At 60.0% G+C, this 23,201-nt stretch overlaps 2 protein-coding genes across 5 annotated transcripts in view; one reads left to right on the top strand and one right to left on the bottom strand.

Annotated features, from left to right (window-relative positions):
- Positions 1–23,201, top strand: part of KIAA1614 (KIAA1614 ortholog) — a 33,036-nt gene that overhangs the window by 7,921 nt on the left and 1,914 nt on the right. For 2 of the 4 annotated variants that reach the window (XM_075936809.2, XM_075936808.2), the window contains 8 exons: positions 417–1,426; positions 2,817–2,880; positions 9,113–9,256; positions 10,253–11,871; positions 13,093–13,261; positions 16,817–17,075; positions 18,852–18,976; positions 20,214–20,398. In XM_075936809.2, the coding sequence (XP_075792924.2) occupies positions 436–1,426; positions 2,817–2,880; positions 9,113–9,256; positions 10,253–11,871; positions 13,093–13,261; positions 16,817–17,075; positions 18,852–18,976; positions 20,214–20,398 (3,556 nt within the window). In that variant the 5' untranslated portion in view covers positions 417–435. Of the gene's footprint in view, positions 1–416; positions 1,427–2,816; positions 2,881–9,112; positions 9,257–10,252; positions 11,872–13,092; positions 13,262–13,799; positions 15,221–16,262; positions 16,315–16,816; positions 17,076–18,851; positions 18,977–20,213; positions 20,399–23,201 lie in introns of those variants that run through there. The other 2 variants (XM_075936811.2, XM_075936812.2) reach the window with 2 other exon arrangements.
- The window catches only part of STX6 (syntaxin 6), a 59,885-nt gene continuing 38,344 nt past the window's right edge, over positions 1,661–23,201 (bottom strand). The window contains exon 8 of the mRNA XM_075936815.2: positions 1,661–2,052. Within this exon, the coding sequence (XP_075792930.1) occupies positions 2,033–2,052 (20 nt within the window). The 3' untranslated portion in view covers positions 1,661–2,032. The remainder of the gene's footprint in view (positions 2,053–23,201) is intronic.

Below are 23,201 nucleotides of genomic sequence, written 5' to 3'. Positions count from 1 at the left end.
TGAGAGCTGTTCGCTGCTGTGGGGCCGGGCCGGCCTCGTAATGGGAGTGGGTGCCTAGGAGCTGAGACTTCTGCCGTCTGGTTGCAGGGAGGCTGTGCCCTTGGGTCTGTCTGTCAGTTGGCCCTTCCTCAACCCCGGGATAAGGAATACGTCTCTCAGCGTACTGTGGCAGGGCCCATCTTGTTCTGTCTGGGCAGCAGCTACCGCAGGGGGGCTTGGCCCGTGCCTGGAGTGGGTAGGGGCTACTGCAGCGTAAATCCTCGTAGGCGTTGCCGAGAGCCCTTTGGCAAGAGGCTGCGTGGAGTTGGCCAGTGTTAATAGTGGGGCGATGGGAAGGGGGGTTCCTGAGAGGGAGCAGTGCAGGCTGATGCCACCCAGCTGAGCTCTGCCCTTCCTGCGCTTTGTTCTCTCTGCAGGGGCCGCCGGGAGGCCGACATGGAGGGGAGTTCGCCCACGGAGAAGCGAAGAGCCGGGAAGGGCGCGAAGCACAGCGGCAGGAACGCCGGCAGGAGCCATCGCCCTGCGGAGAGCACCGGGACCAGCCGCAGCCAGCCTGCCCGAGCGGCTCTGGAGCCTACAGGGCTGCCAGGGGAACCGGGCGGGGCCGCTTGCTCTATTCTGGAGGGCAAGGTGAAGGCGCTGAAGGAGCAGCGGCTTAGCATGAAGCAGGGAGGGGCGGTGTCCCAGGAACGAGCCCCCGTGAAGAAGCCCAAGGCCAGGAAAGGGAGGCTCGTGCCCGGTCTGGCTGTGGCGGAGGGGGTGCCCCAGGACACGGTGGTGGAGCCGAGGGCCCAGATCCGCACCTACCTAACGGACGTGCTGCTAGACAGCCGTGACGATGGGGACTGTGGGCAGGGTGCTGGGGGGGCCGTGGCTGCAGACCTTTACACCAACCATGTGGAAGCTCTGGAGGCGCATGGGGCAGCGGGAGGAGGCAGCCCCTTGGGCCACGGCTCAGCTGGGGAGCTCTGGAGGCTCCCAAGCCCTGGAAGGCACGGACTGGAGAACACTGACGGCCGCTCAGAAAACAGGGTCCAAAGGGGCTACCCTTGTGGGCTTCAGGGCCCCCGATCCACTAGGAATCCCGCCACCAGCAGCCAGAAATCTGCCCCTGAAGCACGTGGCACACCGGCCTCCTCGGGAGAAGAGCTGTGCCAGGCTGGGGACTTGGAGAGCACCCCCCAGGATGGGCTGTACGGGGGGCCCGCCCCACCCGGGCGGCTGTGGAGGGCGGAGAGCTGGGAGAGCCTCGGCAGCGCTGCGAGTGCCACCAGCGGGCTGTCCCTAGCGGAGCGAGTGGAGCGGAACCGGGTCGTGCTGCAGGAGATGCTGCGCCCGGCGAGGCAGAACCGCTCTGCCCCGCCGCCTCGTCACCATGAGGGGGTCGGTGCAGATCTCCCGCTCGCGAAGGACGGAGCCATGCAAGGTGGGCATTGGACACAGGGGCATCTCGAGCCATGGGCTGGGCAGTGTCAGAACCATCAGAACCCCCCAGTCCTGCCCCGCAGGACTTACCCCTGCCAGCCACTTCCAGGATCCCTCTCCCCATCGCTTGCAGACGCCTGCAGAGAAAGCGCAGCCAGCTAGGGAGTGTGATCCCTGCCCATTTGATGCTCCCTATAACTGGAAAAGGTGGCCTGAAACATGCCGGGAGGGGGGAGGCAGTGTTGCTCTTTATTTAATCACAGCCCCTTTCTCCAGCAAAGAGTGGTACCACTTGCATTAAATCAGTGCATGTTCCTTGTGCGGCACCTACATTCAAGGCCTTATCAGTTTGCTGAAATATGAGGAGTAGCCTCCAGCTTGGCTGGAGATGTGGCTTGCAAGTGTTCCCAGCTCAGAACCGAATCTTTAACCCGGACAGCTTTTCTCCTGCATGTTTCTCAGGCATTTGAGTTAAATACACATACAAGCCCAAGGCTTTACAGTGTATAAATAAACCCCGCCTCTCTCCGTGAATCAGGTTTGGTTCACAGGTTGCTCTGCAGTCATAATGCAGCCAGTTCTCCAGTCATCCGTAGTATCCTCCAGGTTAAACGGAACAGCAAAGGCCTAAAAACACAAGCAGGAAAAAAACCACCTTTCAGTCCACTTGTTGCCTACAGAAAGTGGCACAAGGGTGACTTGCCCCTGGACGTCTGTGCTTGAATTATTGTGCACGGTAGATTAGCAAATTCACAGCTTGTTCTGCTTGTGACTTAATGTCTCCCCAAGTTTGCACTCCTGCTGGAGCATCGCCAACTCCCTGTCGGGAGGATCGTGTCTTCCCCCAGAGATGGCCCAGGGCTACGTAAGCGCTGTCCTTGCCATGCTGCGGGAAAGGTGGGGGGAGGAGACTGTGGAAAGCTGTAGCTCTAGGCTCTGCGGTCCCTTGTCTCCGCGGGAATGGCCGGTGCACCGTCTGCGGGGCTTGTTGTGAGTAGTCAGCCTTCCATGCAAAAGCATGGCCAGGACGTAGCGCTCCTAATGGCCAGGCCACGAAAGCTGAGGCCACCCAGTTCAATGGAGTGATCCGAGTCCGTTAGAACAAACCCGACCGGTGCCCAGGCCTTGCCAGTGGTTCTGATGTTTCTTTACCAACCCCTCTTGGTGCCAGACCCAGGAGAACTCCTCCTCCTGCAGGCTGGAAGCCTTTCGCATAGGCTGGGTTACGGGACGTCGACCGGAAGGCAAGGATGGGCGCTGGGAACGAGGCTGGTTTGCGGAGAATTGGGTCCGGGGAGCACTGAGGAGCAGGGTGTGTCCCCCCCCCCCACCCCGGCGTGGCTTCCCATTGAGGGGTGCTGCTCATGACGTGTCTCCGTTCTGGCTTGCAGAGCTGCCGGGGAATGACCTGGACTGGGACTCTGGGATCTCCCTGCCGGACTCGGAAGGGTGCAGGTAAGAGCGGAGAGCCCTGAGGGAGGGAAGCAAAGATCCCCCCTCCCTCCTGAGTATTTTTAAAACTCTGTGAGTCTCTGTCCAGTTCCTGGCCTCCCCCCTCACCCTTAGGGATGCCCCCTGCATGCACACAGCCAGAGCAACCTGGCTCACCCGGGACCCCAGCCCTGCTGCTGCCCGGCCTCGGCAGCTCCCACTTGCAGGGCCCTGAGTCAGGCAGCTGTTCCCAGCACCCAGCTTGCTCGAAATGGCCCCTAAATGCGCCCCCTGCACATGAGGGGCACCACTGAGGCCAGGGTGGGAACTGCTTTTGCTTTGCTTTTTTCTCTGGCGTGCACCGAGAGGAGTAGATAAAAACACACACGCTGGCTGGAACTTTCAAACGGGGCTGGAGGGGGATAGAATTGCCAGGCATCCCTGGGCAAAGGGGGGCGGTTCCATGCTCCCAGAAGGGGCAGGGCCGTGGGCAGAAGGGACAGGGCTGGAAGTAACCCCCCCCCCACCCACACACACACACCTGCCCTTCATGGAGTTATTGGTGATTCAAGGGCCTGAGGCTCCTGCAGAGCCGACCTTGAAAATAACCCATGCAGGGAGACACAGCAGGCTGCTCTCTAGAGCAGAGGCACATTTACCCCTCTGGCCGCTGATTGCCAGCTGCTCCCTCCAGATCTCACACTTCCCTGTAGCACCCCCAGGCTGCCGGCAGGAGCAGGGAGCCCCAGGCTGCTGGCAGGAGTGTGGAGCCCCAGGCTGCCGGCAGGAGTGTGGAGCCCCAGGCTGCTGGCAGGAGTGTGGAGCCCCAGGCTGCTGGCAGGAGTGTGGAGCCCCAGGCTGCCGGCAGGAGTGTGGAGCCCCAGGCTGCTGGCAGGAGCAGGGAGCCCCAGGCTGCCGGCAGGAGCAGGGAACCCCTGCCATTTCAAGTGCCATTTCAAGCGGTGGTGCCTGATTGCACCAGCTAGCAGTACGCCAGGCGCCTGAACAAGCTCCGATCACACACACGCCTAACCAGACCGTAGCGGGGAGTGAAGCCTAGGAGAGTCGTGAATTCTCGGCTCCTGTAGGACTTAATTATAGGCCCTGGGGCTGCTGCATTACCGGGCTTGTTCTTCCCCACTGGTGCGCCGAAGGCGAATGGCTGCAAGTCCCAGGCGTGTTTTACCGGGGTGGGTTGGGCGGAGGACAGGGAACTCCTAGCAGGGTGGTCCGGGCAGGGCTGCTGCTACCCGCTTGCTTTGCCTTGCACTCCGGTTGCAGGGGGCTTGCCGGGCTACCCTGCCGATGGGCCAGAGCTGCCCCAGTCGGATGCAGCTCTGGAGTGGCAGGAGCAGTTGGTGTCCCGGGAAGGTTTCCGAGGCGAGGAAGCGTGTGCGCTGCACGTGCGGGACAGGACGGGCTGTTCCATGCCTTTCCCGCGCCCTTCGAGGGGCTGTCTTCTGCGCTGCACTGGCCCCACCCCCCGGGTCTGTGAGTGTGGGGTGTGACTCTGGAGTGCAAGGAAACTGCGCCCCGTGCCCCTTCCCTTCTTGCTCCATGTTCCCCTCTCACACTCCCCCTGCAGCACAGAAGGGGTGAAGTAGGGATGTAAGAGGAGTCGAATCAGGTGCTCGCAATCCCCCCTCTATATCAGAGGCAGCCGGGGGGGAGCAGGAGCTGGTGCTGGGAGGAGCCGCCTTGAAGGCCGGTTCCCCCCAGCACCGGTTGCCCCCCTCCATGCTGCTGTGATATCAGAGGCAGCAGTGCGGGGGGCCTAGGGGAGGCTGCCCACGCCGGGGCCAGGTGCTACTCCACTGCGGCTCTGCCTGCGCGCCTGGCTCCTCCTGCGCTGAAGCCGCAGTGGGTGGCGCCTTCCCTCGTCGACGAATCGTGTCGTTGGTACAAATTGTGTCGACACGATTACCCAGTGACGTCCTCGGGGGGAGGGTCTATGGTCCCCGCGGAGAGCAGGGCCCAGGCACAGGTCTGAGGCCATGGTGGGGAGGAGGGGCATGGGTCCGGGGGCCACAGCGTTGTGCTCGCTGGCACCCGGCACTGTGGGGCGAGAGAGCAGCAGGACGACTGCAGGGATCCCCTGGCCCACAAGCACCCGAGCCCCCCGGGGGTGGCTGCATCCCTGAGGCTGGGGAGGAGGTGGAAGTACCCCCTTGCGAGTCAGGGCATTGTGGAGTAGGCACCTCCTGGGGGAGGGGGAGAGGGAGCAGATGCGGATGCTGGATGGGACCGTGGAAATCAGCTTGGGGTGGGCCCGGAGGCAAGGCCAAGAACCGGCTCTGATCTGTGGGCCTGGCAGTCCAGGAGGAGTCAACAGCTCGTGTGCCCTGGGGGATCTGTTGGTCTCCTTTTCGACAGTGGGACAAACGTTCCCTAGGGCCTCACACCGGCCTGCCTGTCCGTACGCCCGCCCCGGTCCCTGCAGTATCGCTGCACCGCCCCGGCTGGGGAGGGGGTGGGACTTGGAATCACAGAATACTAGGACTGGAAGGGACCTAGAGAGGTCATCAAGTCCAGTCCCCTGCCCTCATGGCAGGACCAAATACTGTCTAGACCATCCCTGATAGACATTTATCTAACTTACTCTTAAATATCTCCAGAGATGGGGATTCCACAACCTCCCTGGGCAATTTATTCCAGTGTTTAACCACCCTGACAGGCAGGAACTTTTTCCTAATATCCAACCTAAACCTCCCTTGCTGCAGTTTAAGCCCATTGCTTCTTGTTCTATCCTCAGAGGCCAAGATGAACAAGTTTTCTCTCTCCTCCTAATGGCCCTGCCACATGATCTGCCGGATGACCCAGGGCAATAGACCTCGGGTCTCTCGACGCCCAGTGCTGTGCCCTGCCCCTGCCATTTGGCCTCTGTGTTCATCTGTGCATGTGCATGCGGCCGGGCCGGGCCATTTTCAAGCCCGCTGAGGACACGCGTGCAGGACACCCCTTGCTCGTGTGCAGCGTGTACGCAGGCTGTGAAGTGCCCCTCTGGGAATCCGGCCCTCAGCTTCCCTCCAGGAAGGGGCAGGGGCAGACAATCAACGGGTGAAGGGAGAGTTGTAATAGCTTGTGGTTGGGGGAGAGAGAGAGAGAGAGTGTGTGCGTGTGTGTTGGGGGGGGGGGGACTTAATGTAGGCTAGGGCAGGTAGGAACCTCTAATCTCACTGGACAGATGATAAACCTCAGGGACATGGCCTGAAAATAAGAGAAACCCTAGAGAACGAGGCTTCCATACGCGGGAGAGGGGGAGACACTCCTCAGGCCTCCCCCGGCGCAGTGTAGCCGTGCGCGGCCTGGCGCTCTGGGAGCTGGAGCGGAGTTTCCTGAGCTGACCATGTGCCCTGGGCGAGGGGGGACCCGAGAGGCTCCGTGGGCGGCGCTGGAGGCCTCTCGCAGATGGGTGTTGGGGGAAGGGAGGGATTGGCCCCGCCCGTCAGGAGAGCGAATGCCACATCAGTGGGGGTCGCCGCGCTCGGGCAGTGGCCAGGCTGGAGGGTGCCCTTGTCCTCCCTCGTCCAGAGCCTTGTGCGCAAGTCAAAGGGCCCTGCTCCGTGGTGGTCCAGTCTGACGCCGAACGGCGCGAGCCCCTTCCCCGGGGACAGCCCAGGCTCTGCACGCCCAGCTCAAGGGAGGGTTCTCACCCCCTTTGTGGGTGGGAAGCAAACGCCCAGAGGCAGGAAGACTTGCCAAAGCTGCCCCAGCAGCGCAGTGACTGGGCCGGGCAGGGAACCTTGCTTTCCGTATTCTCGCTGGGTGACCGCTGCCCGTTTGCTTGGGGGCTTGCCCTGGTAGGAGCCCTGGGGGTGGCCCCTCGGGATCCTTAGGCTGGTGGCTGGCCACAAGGGCGTCCTACACCCAGGGGACAATGAGCCACAGCTAGAGGCGTGTGGCTGGGCTTCTGGAGGAGCCTTGCAGCAAAGCTGGTGCATGTGAACCCAGGAGGCAATAGAGCCGTGTCCTGGCATTGTGCCACTTTCAACAGCAGCGGGACTCGGGCCAGGCGCGCAGCGGAGGGTGCGGCTTTGCAGAGAGGTCAGGCACCGACAAGGCCGCGTGGGACAGCACTCGGAGGACACACACACACGTTACTCCATTCACACCGGCCTTAGCTCGCTTTGGAAGAGGGTTCTGGCGCTCACAAGCGATGCGCGTGCGGTTATTGTGTGCACATGATTTCAAACTGCATTCGCTGAATTTAGTCCAGATTAGCCTCCCGTGTGGACAAGCCTTAAGATATTAGGGCCCCAGCTACAAAGGGCCTGATAAATCCAGTCAGCGCCTCGAAAGGCGGTGGGGGACAGCCTGGAACCCGCGGCGGAGGTGGGAGCCGTGTGCTCCCTGCATGAGAAGCAGCCGTGCTCCGTGCTAGCTCCAGCTCTGGAGTGGTCTGCGAGGGCAGCCCCAGCCCGCGTGGGAGGCAGCAGATGCCAGAGAGGAGCCCCGCGGACGTGTGTCTTGCTCTGGCGAGTCCGGGTCCTGTCGCGTTTCACCCGCCTGCCGCCGCTGGGGCAGAAGGGTTAAGGGGCGGCTCTGGGACCCGCTTGCCTGAGCTGATTACTGTCACGGGGATTATGGCCGCAGCCAGCAGGGAAAGCCTTGCTCCGGCCTAGCCTGTGCATGGGACAGAGCAGGGGGCAGCTCAGACAGTCTGGAGGGGAAGCTGGGGGAGAGCGGGGGAGGTTCCCCCGGCCAGTGCAGTGTGTGGGGACGGGGGGCAGAGGGCAGAGGCCCATTCTGGGCAGCAGCTTGGCGTAGCTAGGGGGCAGGAGCAAGCTTGGGTCTCACGGCCCCTGCGAGAACGGGGGTGGGGTTACCAGGCGTCTCCTGAGACAGCCGCCTGGGGTTAACCCCCCCCCCCCCGCACTGGAGGGACTGCGGCGGATCCCTGCAGGGGGACGCTGCATTGCAGTGTGACAGCTGTGGGGGGCTGCTGCAGACCCTCCTTGCAGTGGGGAGAGGGCAGTGCCGGCCCTGCCAGGGAGGAGGAAGGGGCTGGGCTGCCCTACGGAGCCGGTTGTGGTTTGAGGCTGGGGGGCCAGAGCCTGGAGCCCTGATCACGGCCGGGAAATGGCCGCCTGCTTCCAAGCGCCTGCGGTGTGAGGGGTGTCGCTCCTGCCACGCCCGGTTCCTGCCGGCCTGCGGGAATCCCCGGGCTGGTGTGTGTTGGGCGGGGCCAGAGGCGGGGGACCTCGCCACGGTCACAGCCAGACCTTAGAGAGAGGCCCGGAAGGTTGACCTGATGCCCCAGCTCCCGTCTGTGAAAGGAGGTGATGGTCCCTTGGCCATCTGCAGAAGGAACACGGAGAGAAGTGGCGTTGCCCCCTTAGTTCATAGCTCAGCGTTCTGCTATTCCTCCAGCCAGACTACCGGGCAGCGGACGCCGGGCCTGAAGGAATGCCAGCCCCTCCGCCCCTGCAGGGCTGCTGCTTTGCTATTTGCAAATACTGGCGGTGACTTGCAAGAGCTCTTCTTGCCGGGCGCTTTGGTGCACCAAAGGCTGTCAGCTGGCCCGTCGAATGGAAGGGGTTTCCCGCAGACCGTGGGGAGCTGTTAGACCTTTCCTCAGCCAGCCAGGCTACAGCAAGGTGGGGGGCGGGGTAGTGCTGCTGTCCCTGCCTTGCGTCTCTGTTTCTTAGCATTCAGAGCCATAGTGCCCAAGAACCCCACAACGAGGTCCTGCCTCACTGCAGCCTCCCCTCACGAGCGTGCCTTTAATCTACCCTCTCCCTGTGCTGGCTGCTGCGCTCCCGGCCACGGCCCCCACGGGCAGAGAGGTGGGCCGGGAGGGGGCCTAGCCAGGCCGCCTCGGCTCCAGCCCACGGCTCAGTAGCCGCCCGAGGGTCCGGAACAAGTCACCCAGCAAACGTTGGTCGCACTGAGGAGTTGGGAGCGGCGAGGGGGCGTTTCACATGGCTGGAGATGGGCTCCTTGTGGGGGATTTCAGGGGCTTTGGACTCACCTTGGTGTAAGCCCCCGAGTGCTGCTGCATCCCCTTGCAGCGCTGGTTAGCGAAGGTGCCTGTCCCCACTCCTCCTGCCGCTAGCCGGGCGCATCGCTGGCTTGGGGTGCCGGACCCGGGCCTGGCCCCGAGGGTGGCGTCGGCTGCCCTCTAGCTTGCAGGCCTGGGGCTGGCCCGTGGGTTGTTTTTCCGGGCAGAGCAGCGTCGGCGTCACTGTTAAACCACTTCTAATCCTTGTTATTTTGTTCTAATCCCCCTGCCTCGCTCCCACTGGCCTGGCTGCAGGGCCTTTGTTCCCGTGCCCGAGCTGGAGCTGAGCCCCCGGCATGAGCAGGCCAAGCAGCTGCTGCAGCGAGCCCGCATGAAGGCCAGGACGAGCCCTCTCCGGGCCAGCCACGACATCCTTCCTGCCGCTGCCCAGGCCAGGCGGTGAGTGCAACGCCTTCGCGTGTCCCTCGCCTGCCGGGGGGAGGGGACGGGACCGGACGCCTGCTTCTAGTGCCCGTCTCGCTGCAGGCGGTTTCTGCTTTCCTGCCTCACCCGCACGCTTGCGCGAGCACGCGACAGGTATGGAAGCCAAGCAAGTCCTAGACCGTGAGCCTGGCTCTCACGCACCGGGGTGCACTGCCTCAGCCCGGGCTAGGCCTGGTTTCCCTCACAGAGAGTGTGTACAGCTTGGTTCGGGGCTCTAAGCACCCCCACGGTACAAAATGTCCCTGTGCCCCTGCCCCTGAGGTAGACGCGGCCCCGGAGATCCCTGGCACGGTTCAGGACGGCAGCAAGCCAGTCCGGGGTATCAAAAGGGCTGAGGGAGACGGGTGTAGCCTGCTGCAGCACATAAACAAATCACAAGTGTGCAGCAGGCACTTGTTACCCCTTCACTAGGCACCTGCGCCGGGCCCACCGGGTACACGCGTGCAGCAGATCACGCCTGCGCCGGGCCCACCGGGTACACGCGTGCAGCAGATCACGCCTGCGCCGGGCCCACCGGGTACACGCGTGCAGCAGATCACGCCTGCGCCGGGCCCACCGGGTACACGCGTGCAGCAGATCACGCCTGCGCCGGGCCCACCGGGTACACGCGTGCAGCAGATCACGCCTGCGCCGGGCCCACCGGGTACATGCGTGCAGCAGATCACCCCGGTGCTGACTCTAGAGGACTCAAATGGGGTTTCACTGCAGAGGGCAGAGGCGCCGACTGCAAATTCTTGGCTTCCGGAGAGCAATTAGTTTGGCAAACAGTACAAAAAGCCTCCCCGGAGGAAAATAAGCTGGGGCGGGGTGAGGCACGTTTCTGAGCCTGGGCCCAGGCGTCGCTCAGCTGGACGAGGGTCCGTCCTGCAGGGGAAGCCGTTTGCCCAGACGCGGGTCGCGTGGCAGGAATCAGAGGGGCGGCTGGCTGGTGACTGTGTGTTTCTGTCCTAGGGAGGCCGGCGGGCGCGCCGCCCCAGATCTGAAGGGCTGTGCCCTGAAGGACGGAGAGGCCCAGGCTGGCGGGAACCTGAGTGACTCCTCCAGCGGGGAATCCAGCTGCGGGCAGCCCAGGAAGCGCGGCCCCTCCCCCTCCCGCGTGCGCTTTGAGGACGAGTCTCTCCGGGATGCTGAAGTTCGCTATTTGGAGAGGCTGCACGTGCGCCAGAAGCGGGTCTTGGACTCGGTGCTCCAGACTCTGGGCCAGAGCCCACTGCTCTCCAAGCCGGACCTGGCGGATTATGTCAACGGGGACTTCCCCCGCCAGGAGCACGGGGGCAGCCAAGCCTGCAGGGAGCAGCAGGCCCTCGGGCCGGCCAGAAGGGGGCGCTCTGAGACGGCCGCGCTGAGTGCAGAGGGGAAGTGCAGAGCATGCGGCTCCTACCTCGGTGGCTCAGCCGCTAATCCGAGGGCGGACGCCAGGCCTGATCGGGCTCTCAAGCATCTACCAGAGAGCCACGGCGCAACTCAGGAAAACCCCAGCCCCGGGGAGCCCAGCGCTCCCCAGCAGGAGGCCAGAGGCAGGACGTTGGGCCCCAGGGGGTCTCCCCTCTGGATTCTCCCCTCCCGGCAGCGCGTTCACACCGAGCGGATCAGGGAGACGTACATCGGGGCCGTCACGTACATCGACGAGGTGGACTCCGCTCTGGACAGCACCGACACGTCCGACAGCTGCAGGACTGACAGCGAAGAGGCCGGGCCGGGCAGCTCCCAACCCAAGAGTTACCAGGAAGCCAGAGGCTGCCGGCCTGGGGGGCACCAAGCCCCTAAGGGGGCTCTGGAGCAGGACACGAGGGGTAGGAGAGCGGGGCAGGAGGAGCGCAGGGCGAACGGCGGCAGGGCAGGGGCCGGGCTCTCTGACCGCACGCTGGGTCCTGGCAGGGCTGGCGACGAAAGAAACTCCAGCTTGAAGGAGACCCTGGTGCCCCAAGAGGGCCAGGTGAGCAGGGCGTCAGCCAATGGGGCGGAAGCACTTTCCGAAGGCCACCGACTCCCGGCTGCAGCTGGGCTGGCTGGGACGAAGGACCAGGGTGAAGCAGCGCTCGCCCCCATGCAGGGGAGGTACGCCCACCCTCCGCCCCCTGCCCAGGGTCACCCGGCAGCACCACCTGAGGCCACCGTCCCGAGCCACAGAGGCGCATTGGAAAGCTCTGCCCCCGCCCCTCCGCCAGCCCCCAACGTGAGCCAACCCCGCCCAGCCACGGGCATCTCCCGCCACCACGCAATGCCAGGGGCACCGCCCGCTGGGGGGGCTGCCTCCCCTGTGCCTTCCCGGAGAGCTGTCCTGACCGGCAGCTGCCGGCTCCCAGGCCACGGAACTGGGAGCCCGGAGCAGCCCCGTGACCAGGTGGCTCAGCCAGCGCCTCCTCCCAGCAAGCCCGGGTCTGTGCCGGAGGAGGCGAGGAGCCAGCGTAGCCCCAGAGCACTTGCCAAGGCGGGACTCCGGGCCTTGTCCACCAACAACTGCAACAACACCCGGGCCACGCCTCAGCACGGTGGCCAGGCCGCTCCGAGCCCCGGAGAGCGGGCCCGGAAGGGCCAGGAGCCGCCTGCATCGTGGGACGAGAATAGAGGTAAGGTGGCGTGCTTGCTGCTCGCCTCCCATGTCCTGCCACTGCCCCAGCCACGGAGCTGGCTTTCCGACGGGAGACCTGGCCCCTCCCTGCCTGCTCTCAGGCCAGGCGCGCACCGTGCAGGTCTGAACGCCGCCGCAAGGGAAGCCGCAGGGTGTCCGAGCCGAGGTTCCTCGCTGGCCGAACTGCTCCCCTCCCCTCTCTTCCCCCCACAGCTGCCCAATCTGGGGCAGATATGGCATAACCAGTGGGGGCAGAGAGGGGCTCTGTCATCCACGGGGCAGGGAGCATCCCGGGTGCATGGCAGGAGGCTGCTCAGCCAGCTGAGATGGTGGCACTCCGCAGCGGGTCAGGAGCAGTTCCCGGGAGGGTTTCAAGGAGCGACAAGACCCCCCAAGTGAGGGGACATCACTTTGGGTACTGGCAGCTCCGTATCCATGGGGATCTAGGCCAGAGGGAGCAATAGCTTTTGACTCCAAGATTTTGGGACGTGGTGGAGGACTGCACTTTTCTATGGAGGAGCCGTGGGGGTTGGGATGGAGCTCAGGGGAGGGGACTGGGGTGCAGGGTAGGGTGTGGGGTCTGAGTGAAGGAGGGGGTTGTGACCTGGGGCAGGGGTTTGGCGGGCAGGGTCCGGGGGGATATGGGTGCAGGAGAGGATTCTGGCCTGGGGGAGGGGTACAGGAGGGGGGGTCTGGGAGGCAGATGTCACCCGGAGGGTGCAGAGGGTTTGGGTGATGGCCTGGGGTGCAGGAGGGGCTGGGGGCCCAGGTGCAGGCTCTGGCTGGGAGACTCTTACCAAGGTGGCTCCTGGCCAGCAGGCTCCCTGCCTGCCGCAGGCCCAGGGCTCAGAGTGGCTGGCTGCTCCTAGTGCACCTCTACCTTGACGGGAGGGGGAAGCTTCATGCACTGCTCCCATTGGCCGGTTCCCATTGGCTGCCCCCGCCCCCAGCACAATCTCTCCGCTCTCAACGGCTGGAACCACCCAATGAGAGCTGAGTTTGTGCTGGGGGCGGGGGCAATGCGCAACGCTCCCCCCCCAGCACAGAGAGGCACATGGAGTAGCCAGTCGCCCCGAGCCCTGCAGCTGCTCCTGGCCGGAGGGTCTGGATGAAAGACCCTCCTGGGCCGGGATGAAAGGCTTGGCGGGCCCTTGACGGTCTGAGCCTGTTTGTGAACCAGCCAATAGGTGCTCGTCTGACTGGGCTGCTGTCGTGCTAGGTCTGCCCTCGGCAGCCGCTCGCGCTGCGGCTCCCAGTGCCGTCAGCTCAGCTGGCATCACCCTCTCCCTGGCTGCCACGGAGCCCAGCCCCGCCCAGGCCCAACCATCACCCAGCGGGGCAGCGTCGGGGGCTGGGTCGCAGCAAGCGAAGCGCTTTGCAGCAGGGAGGTGAGTAAATGTGCAGCAAGTCGCCGCCTCCCCCCCCCCCCCTCCGTGAGCACATCAGGGCGCTGGGCTGCTGGCTGGGCACTGGCCAGGAAACTGCACGGCTGCTTCTGCGGCTGCAAGTACTGACCCTTGCGGCTGGGCCTGGATACAGCAACGCTTCTGCCCCGGCTCGCCGAGCAGAGCAGCTGGGAGCCCCGCCTGGCTGTGGGGTCATACAAAGGGGTAGGTCCCCCGGCCTGACACCCCTCTGCTGGCAATGAGGCACCGTGCATGTGTACAGACCCCTCCTCCTCGGCCCCCTACAGAGGGAGTTGGGAGCAGCTGTCTGACCAGAGGGGACCAGCCACCTTCCCATCATCCAGATCTGCAGGCCCTCTCCACTTGCCCGCCCCTTCGTTCCCCATCTGGCTAGCAGGGGGGCCCTGCTTACTGGCTGCCCCGCTGGCTGGCATAGCTGCAGCTATTAATTGCCGGGGCCTGGGTGCCAGTCTGCTTCTGCCTCCGCATCCGCCTACCTGCTCCTTTCTCCTCCCTGCAGACCCTGTCTTCCCCATAGCTGGCCAGGAACTTCCTATTCCCCTGTGGCTCCTCCCCCTCAGCCATCACGCACTCCCCCGGCCCTGCCACATCCCAGAAGGCTACACCTGGAGACCTCGGCGAGGACGTGAACTGTGCCCGATCCAGAGTCAGCTTGTTCCTTGTAGAGCCAGCGCCCGTCCGTTCGGCATCATGTGGCTTTCTGTGTCCTGTAAATCAGCCCATTTCCTTTGTGCCCTTTAAAGAAGGGCTCTTCCCAGTGGCTTCCGTCCCTCGTGCGCTTTCTTCTCTGCCGCTCCTCCCCGAATTGAGGGTTCTGCCCTGTCGTTTAAAGGCCACTGTTGCTCCTTTCCACCGTTTGAACAGCCCGCCTTGGTGTGGGGCAGGAAACTACAGCCAGACTCTGGTGGTCTCTTGTAGCAACAGCAGTTGAAAGCACAGTCAGGGTCTTACCCGCACACCTGCCTGCCCATAGGAGAGGCCCCCTCCCGCTGCATGGGCCTGTACTGTTTCCGTGCGTTGCTGCCTGTCAACAGGCCCTTCCCAGGCCTTTGTGAATAGCCCCAGATTCCCCCTCTCTCCCCCCCCCCCGGCCGCGTGTTTGGTTGCTTGCAGGTTAATCCAGAGGCCATCAGGAGTAGGTGGTGAGCGTGGGCCGCGTAGGGAGCTGTTATCTGAGCAGTGCCCCACTGAAATGTCATCACCTGGTCGTCTCAGAGCAGCAGCAGCACGGTCCTCACTTAAAGGGCTCACGTCTCCACCTCGGTGGCAGGGTTTCGGGCGAGATGGGTTGTGTTCCCCACTGGCCGGGCTCAGCCGTGCACCAGGTTTGGGGCCCTGCTGCATGACAGTGGGGGAGGGATTGCAAATTTTGCCTTTGCCCCCTGGTGCATAACACCCTCGCTACGCCTCTATGCTAACCTGCACTCTGGGGCACCCCTCCAGAAGCCCTAGTCTCCCCAGCCAAGGCACAGAGTTGGGGTAATAGCCCCCCACCCCAGCGCAGCAGCACAGACACTGAACCTACTCAGCTCAGGGTGGAGAGCTTAGCTATCAGGCCATTGACAACCTCCAGGAACACAGCCCCCAAAGGGAATCCAAACCCCGTCTAAATCCGTCTTCCTCTAAGAGTTTTACATAGAGAGAGCTTATAAGTTCACCCCCTTTCTCACTGAAAGAGGAAGATGCATAGTGGTTGCTCCCTCCTACATATCAATTATTTACATTGGCCTTGTTAATGATCACGTGGTTTTATTATGAATAAAAGGTAGGATTGAAGTGATTGCAGGTGAAAACAGACCGATCAAAGTGAGTTTCCAAGCCAAAATAAACACAACATGCCAGCGAATCTTGATACATGAGGGCTACGTCTAGACGACATCCCTCTGTCGATGGAGGGATGTAAACGAGGCACTTTGAAAGCACAAACGAAGCGGGGATTTAAATATCTCGCGCTTCATTTGCATAATCGCGCCATGGCTCTCTTTCGAACAAGCGCCATTTCGGAAGTAAAACCGTGATCTAGACACGGTTCTTGAGATTTACAGGATCTTTCGAAAAAGCCTGCCGTCTTGGAAAGAACCATGTCTAGACCGTGGTTTTACTTTCGAAATGGCGCTTGTTCGAAAGAGCCCCATGATGCAATTATGCAAATGAAGCGCGGGATATTTAAATCCCCGCTTCATTTGCACTTTCGAAGTGCCTCATTTACATCCCTCTGTCGACAGATGGATGTCGTCTAGATGTAGCCTAAGAGAGGTAGTTACAGATGATAATTCTCACCCTGTCCTTATCTCAGATGCAATTCTTCCCAAGCCAGAGTTGATCTTTTCTCTCTGGCCTGGGTCTAGAGTTCTCTGTCTTTAGAGTTCTTTGTTTTCAGGTTTCTTCGTGTGTCTCCTCTTGAAGTGGGGAGGAAATTTCAAAAGCTCGATTGCTTTCCATTCCTTTGAATAGACTTTCCCCAGAGTGGGAACCCTTTTAGTCTCCCCATCCTCATGGAAAAATACCAGATTCAAGATGGATTCCAGTACCAGCTGGGATGGTCACATGTCTTTCTAGAACCAACCCCATTTTGGGCTTACAGGAAAACCAAAACCATTCACAGGTCGTTTACTTGATCACTGAGCCATTAAGTTCCTAAAGTATCAATAATGGCTTTTACTACTATACAATAGGTCCCCACTTAATATTTCTAACTTTACATGCGAGAAAGATACATGCACAAAAATAGAATATTCCCTCTGAGGGGACTGCAGGCTCTTGAATGGTAGGTTACATAAGATGCTTTATGCAAAATAGGTCAAGTATGTTCTTTTAATGTAGCTTGTGTGTCATTTCCTAGGTCATTAAAAACCAAATCAAACCCCAAATTCTATCACCTGACACCCGCACAGGTCATCAGCAGAGTCAGAACCTTTTTCATGAGCAATTTTTTGTGTGTGCTCCATTTGTGTTCCCCTAGCTGCAGGTTTGAGGCTGAAGAACCTGCTGGCTTATGGTTTCTGCCCAGTCATGTAAGTGTGTGTTTAATTTTGATCATGCATAATTCTCACCCCAGGATAGACACCCAGCAGAAACCAGGGGCTGGCACTGCTTTTGCAGCTATGGTCTGTGCACAAAAGCCGCGCTAATGGATTTTTCCATTACCCCTCGTTCAGGGGAGCCGCTTGATTTCCTTTTTACATTGCAAAACTGGCCACATCCATGGCTGCTCTTCTTGGAGTTTTGCCCCTCTGCTGAGACGGTCAGGAACGTGCCATTTGTATGTGGTGGCTTGGGGGATACTGACACCAGCTTACTGAGAACTGGGCCCATGGCGTTATTTCGTACCAGCCACCAGATGGATCCACCGGGCCACGTGCCGTGTGTGCGTGTGCTGCAGGATTCTGTGGTGCCCCTGGAAACTGTCCACGTGGTGACGCTCTCACACCTGCTGGTCTCTCTTCCTGGAATCAAATCCAGGGCCAGCTGCAACCTCTGAGACCTCTATTGAAACGGAAACCCCTTGTCTTTTAGCAAGCCGCAGGATGCCCAGGGGGAGCCAAAGAAGCCATCGGCCTCTCCCGTGAGCCGGAAAGCAGGGAGCTCTTCCGCCTTGGGGCTGAAGAAGTTCTTCTGCACCCTCAGTCAGAGCACCAAGCAGAAACTTGGCAGGTTCCGGTGCTACAGCATGGAGCAGCTTCCCCCCGAGGTGCCTCCATCCCCCGAAGCCAGGGCAGAGGCCACTGCCTGCTCTGATCTGAAGAAAGCCCCTTCCCTGCAGTCGCTGCGCCTGGTGAGTCCCTGGCGCGGCTCCGTACAGGGCTGTGGGTCTGGCAGTTCCGAGAGTCTTTACAACTGAGGCAGGAGCACAGGGTCCGCCGGCTTAGACTGGACAGAGCCCTGGGGATATAGCGTAGGGAACAGTCCTGTGCTGGCTGATTCCCAGCTCTGTGACCTCTCCATGCCTCAGTGTGCCCTTCTGTGAAATGGGGGTGAGGATGCTGAACCTCTTTCCTACAGACAGAATGTTGGAGAACGACACTAAATCATAATCCCAAGCTCTTATAGCAATTTTCACCACTGGGTCCCCAGAGGAGTCGGTACCACTATCATGTTACAGATGGGGAAACTGAGGCACAGAGGGGGACAATTACCCAGCAGGTCAGTGGTGGAGCCAGGAACAGGACCCATGTGTCCACAGTCCGAGTCTGATGCTCTAGCCACTAGGCCACACTGCAGAGATGCCCCCTCCCTGTCCTGCCAGGCCCCCTGCTCCACTGTTATGCGTGCAGACTGTGCAGTGAAGCGTCCTAGGAAAGCGGTGTTACAGGCATCACGGGAGGGAAGGGAAACGCTGGGAAAGTGACCGAGCAAGGTAGCCGGAAGAGGCTAGAAGAGTGCAGTAGGGGTGGGGAATGGACAACCGAGAGCGTCTGTCTGTCTGTCTGATCGACACAGCTTGAGTGATGTTGACAGTCGCACTTTCTGCATGGTCCTGCCTGATGGGCCTTTCCAGGGTCAGACCTAGGCACGCCCAGGAGGGCACTGGCGCCGGGAGGCTGGTCTACAACCAAATCTGTCTGCAGCCTTTCGCTGTATGGAGCTGAGAGAGTGATCTGCAAATGAGGTTTCTTTGGGACTGCAGTTGCCCAAAGCCCCTCCGTTCCCAAGGGGCCCTGTGCAATGTTGCTCCTCACCAGCACTGGGCAGTCCAGGACACTCTTGCTGAGGGAATTTTAGGAAAGAAAGGCCCGTCGGATGCCTTCGGGGCACCCAGTTCCCAAGCTGACCAGGCCGGCGTGTGAGTACTCCCCTGGGGTGACAAAAGCTCAAGAAGGAACCTTGAGAGGTCACCTAATCCAGCCCCATACCCTGTAACAGGACCAAATAACCTAGACCCATCCCGAGAGGGGTTTGTCCAGCCTGCTCTTAAAAACTTCCAACGGGAGATTCCACGACCTCCCTTAGAAGCCTGTTCCAGAGCTGAGCTCCCCTTAGTGCTAGAAAGGTTTTCCTAATGTGTAACCTAAGTCTGCTGAGGAAGCCCATTACGTCTGTTCCTACCTTCGGTGGACATGGAGAGCCACTGATCTGTGTCCTCTGCAGAACAGCCCTTCACATATTGGAAGACTCTTAGCAGGTCCCCTCTCCTTTCTGAGGGCTAAATGTGCCCAGCTTTTTAACCGCTCCTCATAGCGCAGGGTTTCTAAACCTTTCACTGGTTTTGTTGCGCCCCTCTGGACTCTGCCCCGTTTGTCCCCATCCTTCCTGAAGGGTGGTGCCCAGAACTGAGGCCCCACCAGCGCCAAGCAGAGCATGGCAAGTACCTCCTGGTTCTTCTGTCCGACACGCCTGTCCGCACGTTTCTGTGAATCCGGCGATGCCGGGGAGATGGAAGAAACGGAGGTTGTTTTTCTTCCTCGGTTGATTTTTATGGCTTTTGGAGAGTTGCAGAGGGAGGAGGAGGATTTGAGGTTTCAAGTGCCGGGAGCTCACAGGTTGCCTGGCCGGTTTGCTTGGATTCTCTCCCAGAACGACTTTTGACTCAGTACCCTTGTTCTCCCACCAGGTGTCACCCTTCTGCCAACTGAGAAAAGCCTCTTCTGTACAGAACCTGCACTCTCTCCTGGGCAAGGCGGACCGGTCCGGTTCTTACCTGGTGGGCGAGCCAGGGGACAGCCAAGCAGCTGACCGGTAGGGATGCAGGAAGGCCGGGGGCTGCTAGTCCGTGCTGAGAGCTGGTGCTGATTGCTGAGGGGTCTGTGTGCAAGGGGCTGCACAAAGCAGAAAGCGAGAGCTGGTCCTTGCACACTCAGCAGCTCTGTTGCAAACCAGTACGGCTGTGGTTTGGGGCAGCGAAGAGGGATTCCTGGTGCCTGAGGCAGCTTGGAAGAAGGTGCCAGGGTAAGAAAGAAGGGTGATAACAGGAGTGCTGGGGGGAGTCTATTGGCTGGTCCCAATCACATACCTGGGTCGAGGTTCCAAATAAATGTCCCAGTAACACAAGAGGGCTCATCTCTCTCCGTCCTGGGGAAGGCGCACAAGGGGCCTAGACACCCGTTAGCAGATTGGCGGGCGAGAGGATGAGCAGGGGGAATACGGGGGGAGATGCAAAGGGGGCAGAACTGTGCAGGGCCTCGGGGGACAGGCAGGGGAAGCCAGAAAAGGGAGCTGATACTCTGAGCAGAGGAGAGAAAGATGCAGCCATTAAATGCCACAGAAATTACTTTGCCAGCACTGTGCAGCCACCTCTGGGGGAGCTACCCCTGAGGAGCCAACTCCAGAGAGGCCTTGCAGACCTCATGCCTGGTTTGCTAAAACCTCCCCCGTGTGCAGCGGAGAGCGGCAGATGCAGAACTCTGATTCGGATGCAGCTGCCTGTTAGCATGAGCACTGATTGGCGTGGGTGGGGGGCTGTAATGAGGAGAGAGGGGATGAAATGAATAAAGGGAAATCCAGGTGATTATAGGGGGAAACTTTCTCAGTATGTGACCCAACAGCCTGTGGGGAAGCGAAGGGAGCCCCATTCATGGAGTAATTAGAAACGAGACTGAACGAAGTCCTGGAGATGGAGGTGGGTGGGGGAGACCACCCCACCTGGGCTCTCGAGGAATGAGCTGGAGAGTCTAGCACTCTGGGTCTCTTCTGAACTCCCTCGGCAAGATCAGGGTCTCCTCTGCCTTGAAATAAGAGAGCGAAGGGGGAGTCCTTACTAGGTAGTAACAAGTCAAGCACTTGCCTCAGGCTCCTCTGAGTGCAAGCTGGACTTGAACCTGTGGCCCTGAGGTGAAGGATCTGTCTGAAGCACTAGGCCTCAGCCCTTTACTCCCATGTAGCTGATGTGTTACAGGCCCTTGTTCCCCGGGAGGAGGGTTCTCTGCTCCACACGGCCGTAATGTTCCCCCTCTGGCTCATTCCCTTCTCCCTCCAGGAAAGTGGGGGCCCCGCCCCGGCGTTCCCTCAGCGTGGAGGACATTGGGGCCCCCGACTTGGTGCGAACAGTTGGACGGGTGGTAGAAGTCTTCCCGGATGGAACCAGCCAGCTGGAGCTGCAGCGCCCCCCACAGGGCACTTTCGGGTTCCGTGTCTCCTCCGGGAACGGTCGCCCCGACACAGGTACCTGCTGTGAATAGTCTTGTGTGGGGCTTTGTAGCCGCACCGTCGAGTAGCTTTTGTTGCAGCTTCTTGAGACCCCCCAAATGTACCCTCTGCACTTGATTAGTGCTGCTAGTCCCTGCCCGCCTGGCTTGTCTCCCGTTTGGGCCAATCCCTTGTTTGGGCTGAGTCACAGCCCTGAGACTGGCGTGTGTCATTCACACCTGCTGGAAGGGAGCTGGACTTTTCCTTTGGCGTGTTGTACACAGGCGCCTGTGTGTGTCACTCAGCCTGGGCTGGGAGTGACTGACATTCCTGGGGCAGGGAGCGTGACCCCCACAGCTTTTATGGGACGAGAGGTGGAGGGAAGCCAGTCAGTCATCTAAAAACTCAGGGTTGCTGCCCACGGCTGGGGGGAACCTGGACAATGATGGCAGGTGACCTGCGGGCAGCCGGTTTGGGGCAGGAGCAGATTCCACTGAGTAGCAGCACCTGCTTTTGGTTTCCATGAGCATCGCCCTTGGGACATGGCAGCCCAGGGTGGTACAGGTGCCCACGCATCCCCAGGGGGCTCTGGAGTGCCAGGCAGTAGCTGGCTGGGACCTCCACCGGCTTCAGGCTAGCCCTTTGCTCTCGGAGTCCCCCGGGAAACAGGGAAGAGTCCCCGGAAGTGGATAAGACTCAGGGCCAGGTTGAGTCCACAGACTGCCAGGTTCTTCCCACCCAGTGCAGTGCAGCTGACCCGTGGCTGCGGGTTTCTTCTAGCAGCAGGTGTGTTCCAGGGAGGCTGGGGTTTCACTTAGCCAGCCTTGACTTTGGACACTGTGTTTCACTGAAGATGTGTAGGGAGCTCCCTGCCCTGCTAGCTCGGCAGGCCTGATGCCGGGGTTTATCCCCACAGCGGGTCCAGTGAGACGTCCGGCCGGGCAGGGCCGCCATTTCAGATGTTGGGGTGTGGGGGGGGGGGGGGGGAGAGTGACCTGTACATGCGTGATTGGGTGGGGGGATGAGGGCATGGGGGAGGCAGACTGAGGATGGCCGCCTCAGCAGTGTTACTGAGTATGTGCAGTACAAGCCAAACAAATCAGGAAGCAGGTATGGACCCCATCAGCCCTCCCACACACACAGGAGCTACTAAGGCACTTGAAAACCGTAGTTTTTTGGCCAGTAACTTAGCAATTAGTGGACAGGAGCACTGTGTCTAATTCCTATAGTCAATACAATTAAACAAACATTAGACCCAGTTCTAACGCTGAAATATTCTGATGTGGGAAGTCACTTAAGGGACTCCTGGTGTGTCTCAGCTCTAGCAGGGGAGCGGAGTATAATGGGCTATAGCAGGGGGCAGATACATTTGGGTTCTATATACGAACATCAGAACGGCCAGACTGGGTCAGACCAAAGGTCCATCCAGTCCAGTGTCCTGTCTGCAGACTGTGGCCAATGCCAGGTGTTTCAGAAGGCATGACCATAAGAGGCCATCATTGCCTGTCGCCCATTCCCAGCTTCTGGCAAACAGGCTAGAAACACCATCCCTGCCCATCCTGGCTAGTAGCCATTGCTGGCCCTACCCTCCTTGAACTTATTTTGTTCTAATTGGAACCTTCTTGCAGTTTGGGCCTTTCCACCATCCCCAGGCAAAGAGTTCCACAGGTTGACTGAAGAAACAAGTTCTATTTGTTTTAAATGTGGTGCCTGTCATTGTCACTGGGTCAGTTTCCTGTGCTATGTTAGTGAAGGAGTAGATAACATTTCCTGATTCTGTTTTTCCACACTCGTGATTTTCTGGACCTATAACATATCCCCCGCTCTTCGGTCATTTCTTTTCCAAGCTGAAGAGTCCCAGTCTTGTTAATCTCTCCTTATATGGAAGCTGTTTCTTAGCCCCTAATTATTCCCGTTCCTTTTCCAAATCCAATATATCTTTTTTTTTAGATGGGTTGACCAGATCTGCATGCAGTATTCAAGATATGGGCATGCCATGACTTTGAGGAGGCAATATGATATTTTCTGTCTTATCTGTTCCTTCCCGAAAGATTCCCAATAGTCCATTAGCTTTTTAGATTGAGATGTTTTCGGGGGACTGTCCACAGTGATTCCAAGATCTGTTGTGGAGTGGGAACAGCTATTTTAGACCCCATCACTTTGTACGTATAGGTGGGATATTTTCCCATGTGCACCACTTCACGTTTATCGCCACTGAATTCCATCTGCCCTCGTGTATCAGAGGGGCAGCCGTGTTAGTCTGAATCTGCAAAAGCGGCGAGGAGTCCTGTGGCACCTTATAGACTAACCGAAGTGTTGGAGCGTAAGCTTTGGTGGGCAAAGCTCTGTCTGCCCTTGTGTTGCCCAATCTGCCAGTTTTGTGAGATCCCCTGGTAACTCTTTGCAGTCAGCTTTGGAGAGAACGGTTTTGAGTTACGTTCTATCGTCTGCAAATTTTGCCACCTTACCATTTACCCCTTCTTCAAGTTGAGTGGCCGTGGTCCCAGTGCAGACCCCGGGAGCATGCCGCTATTTTTTTCCTACTCCTCTCCCCCCCCCCCCTCTATTTTTTAAGTGGAGCGCCTGGCTATTTTTTCATCTTCATCTAAGGATCTTTCAGTGACTTGCATGCCCGGCCTATTGTTGTTTTAATCACTCTGCCTCCCTCTGCATATAAACAAACTCCCTGCCCCTAAGGCAAAGCTGGGAGCAGCACAAACTCCCTGCAGTGTAGAGCTGCCTCTGGAGCTTTAAGCAGACCTCAAGGATGCAACCCAGGGGTTCAAACTTTAGAAGAGGCTACAGAGCCTCCACATGGTGCCCTTGCTGCCAGGTGCCT

The sequence above is a fragment of the Pelodiscus sinensis genome, chromosome 9, assembly GCF_052426305.1.
Source record: "Pelodiscus sinensis isolate ZL-2025 chromosome 9, ASM5242630v1, whole genome shotgun sequence".
In the NCBI taxonomy this organism is placed as follows: Eukaryota; Metazoa; Chordata; order Testudines; family Trionychidae; genus Pelodiscus; species Pelodiscus sinensis.
The sequence above is the reverse complement of the archived record's forward strand: the minus strand, read 5'-3'. Positions and strand labels throughout refer to the sequence as shown.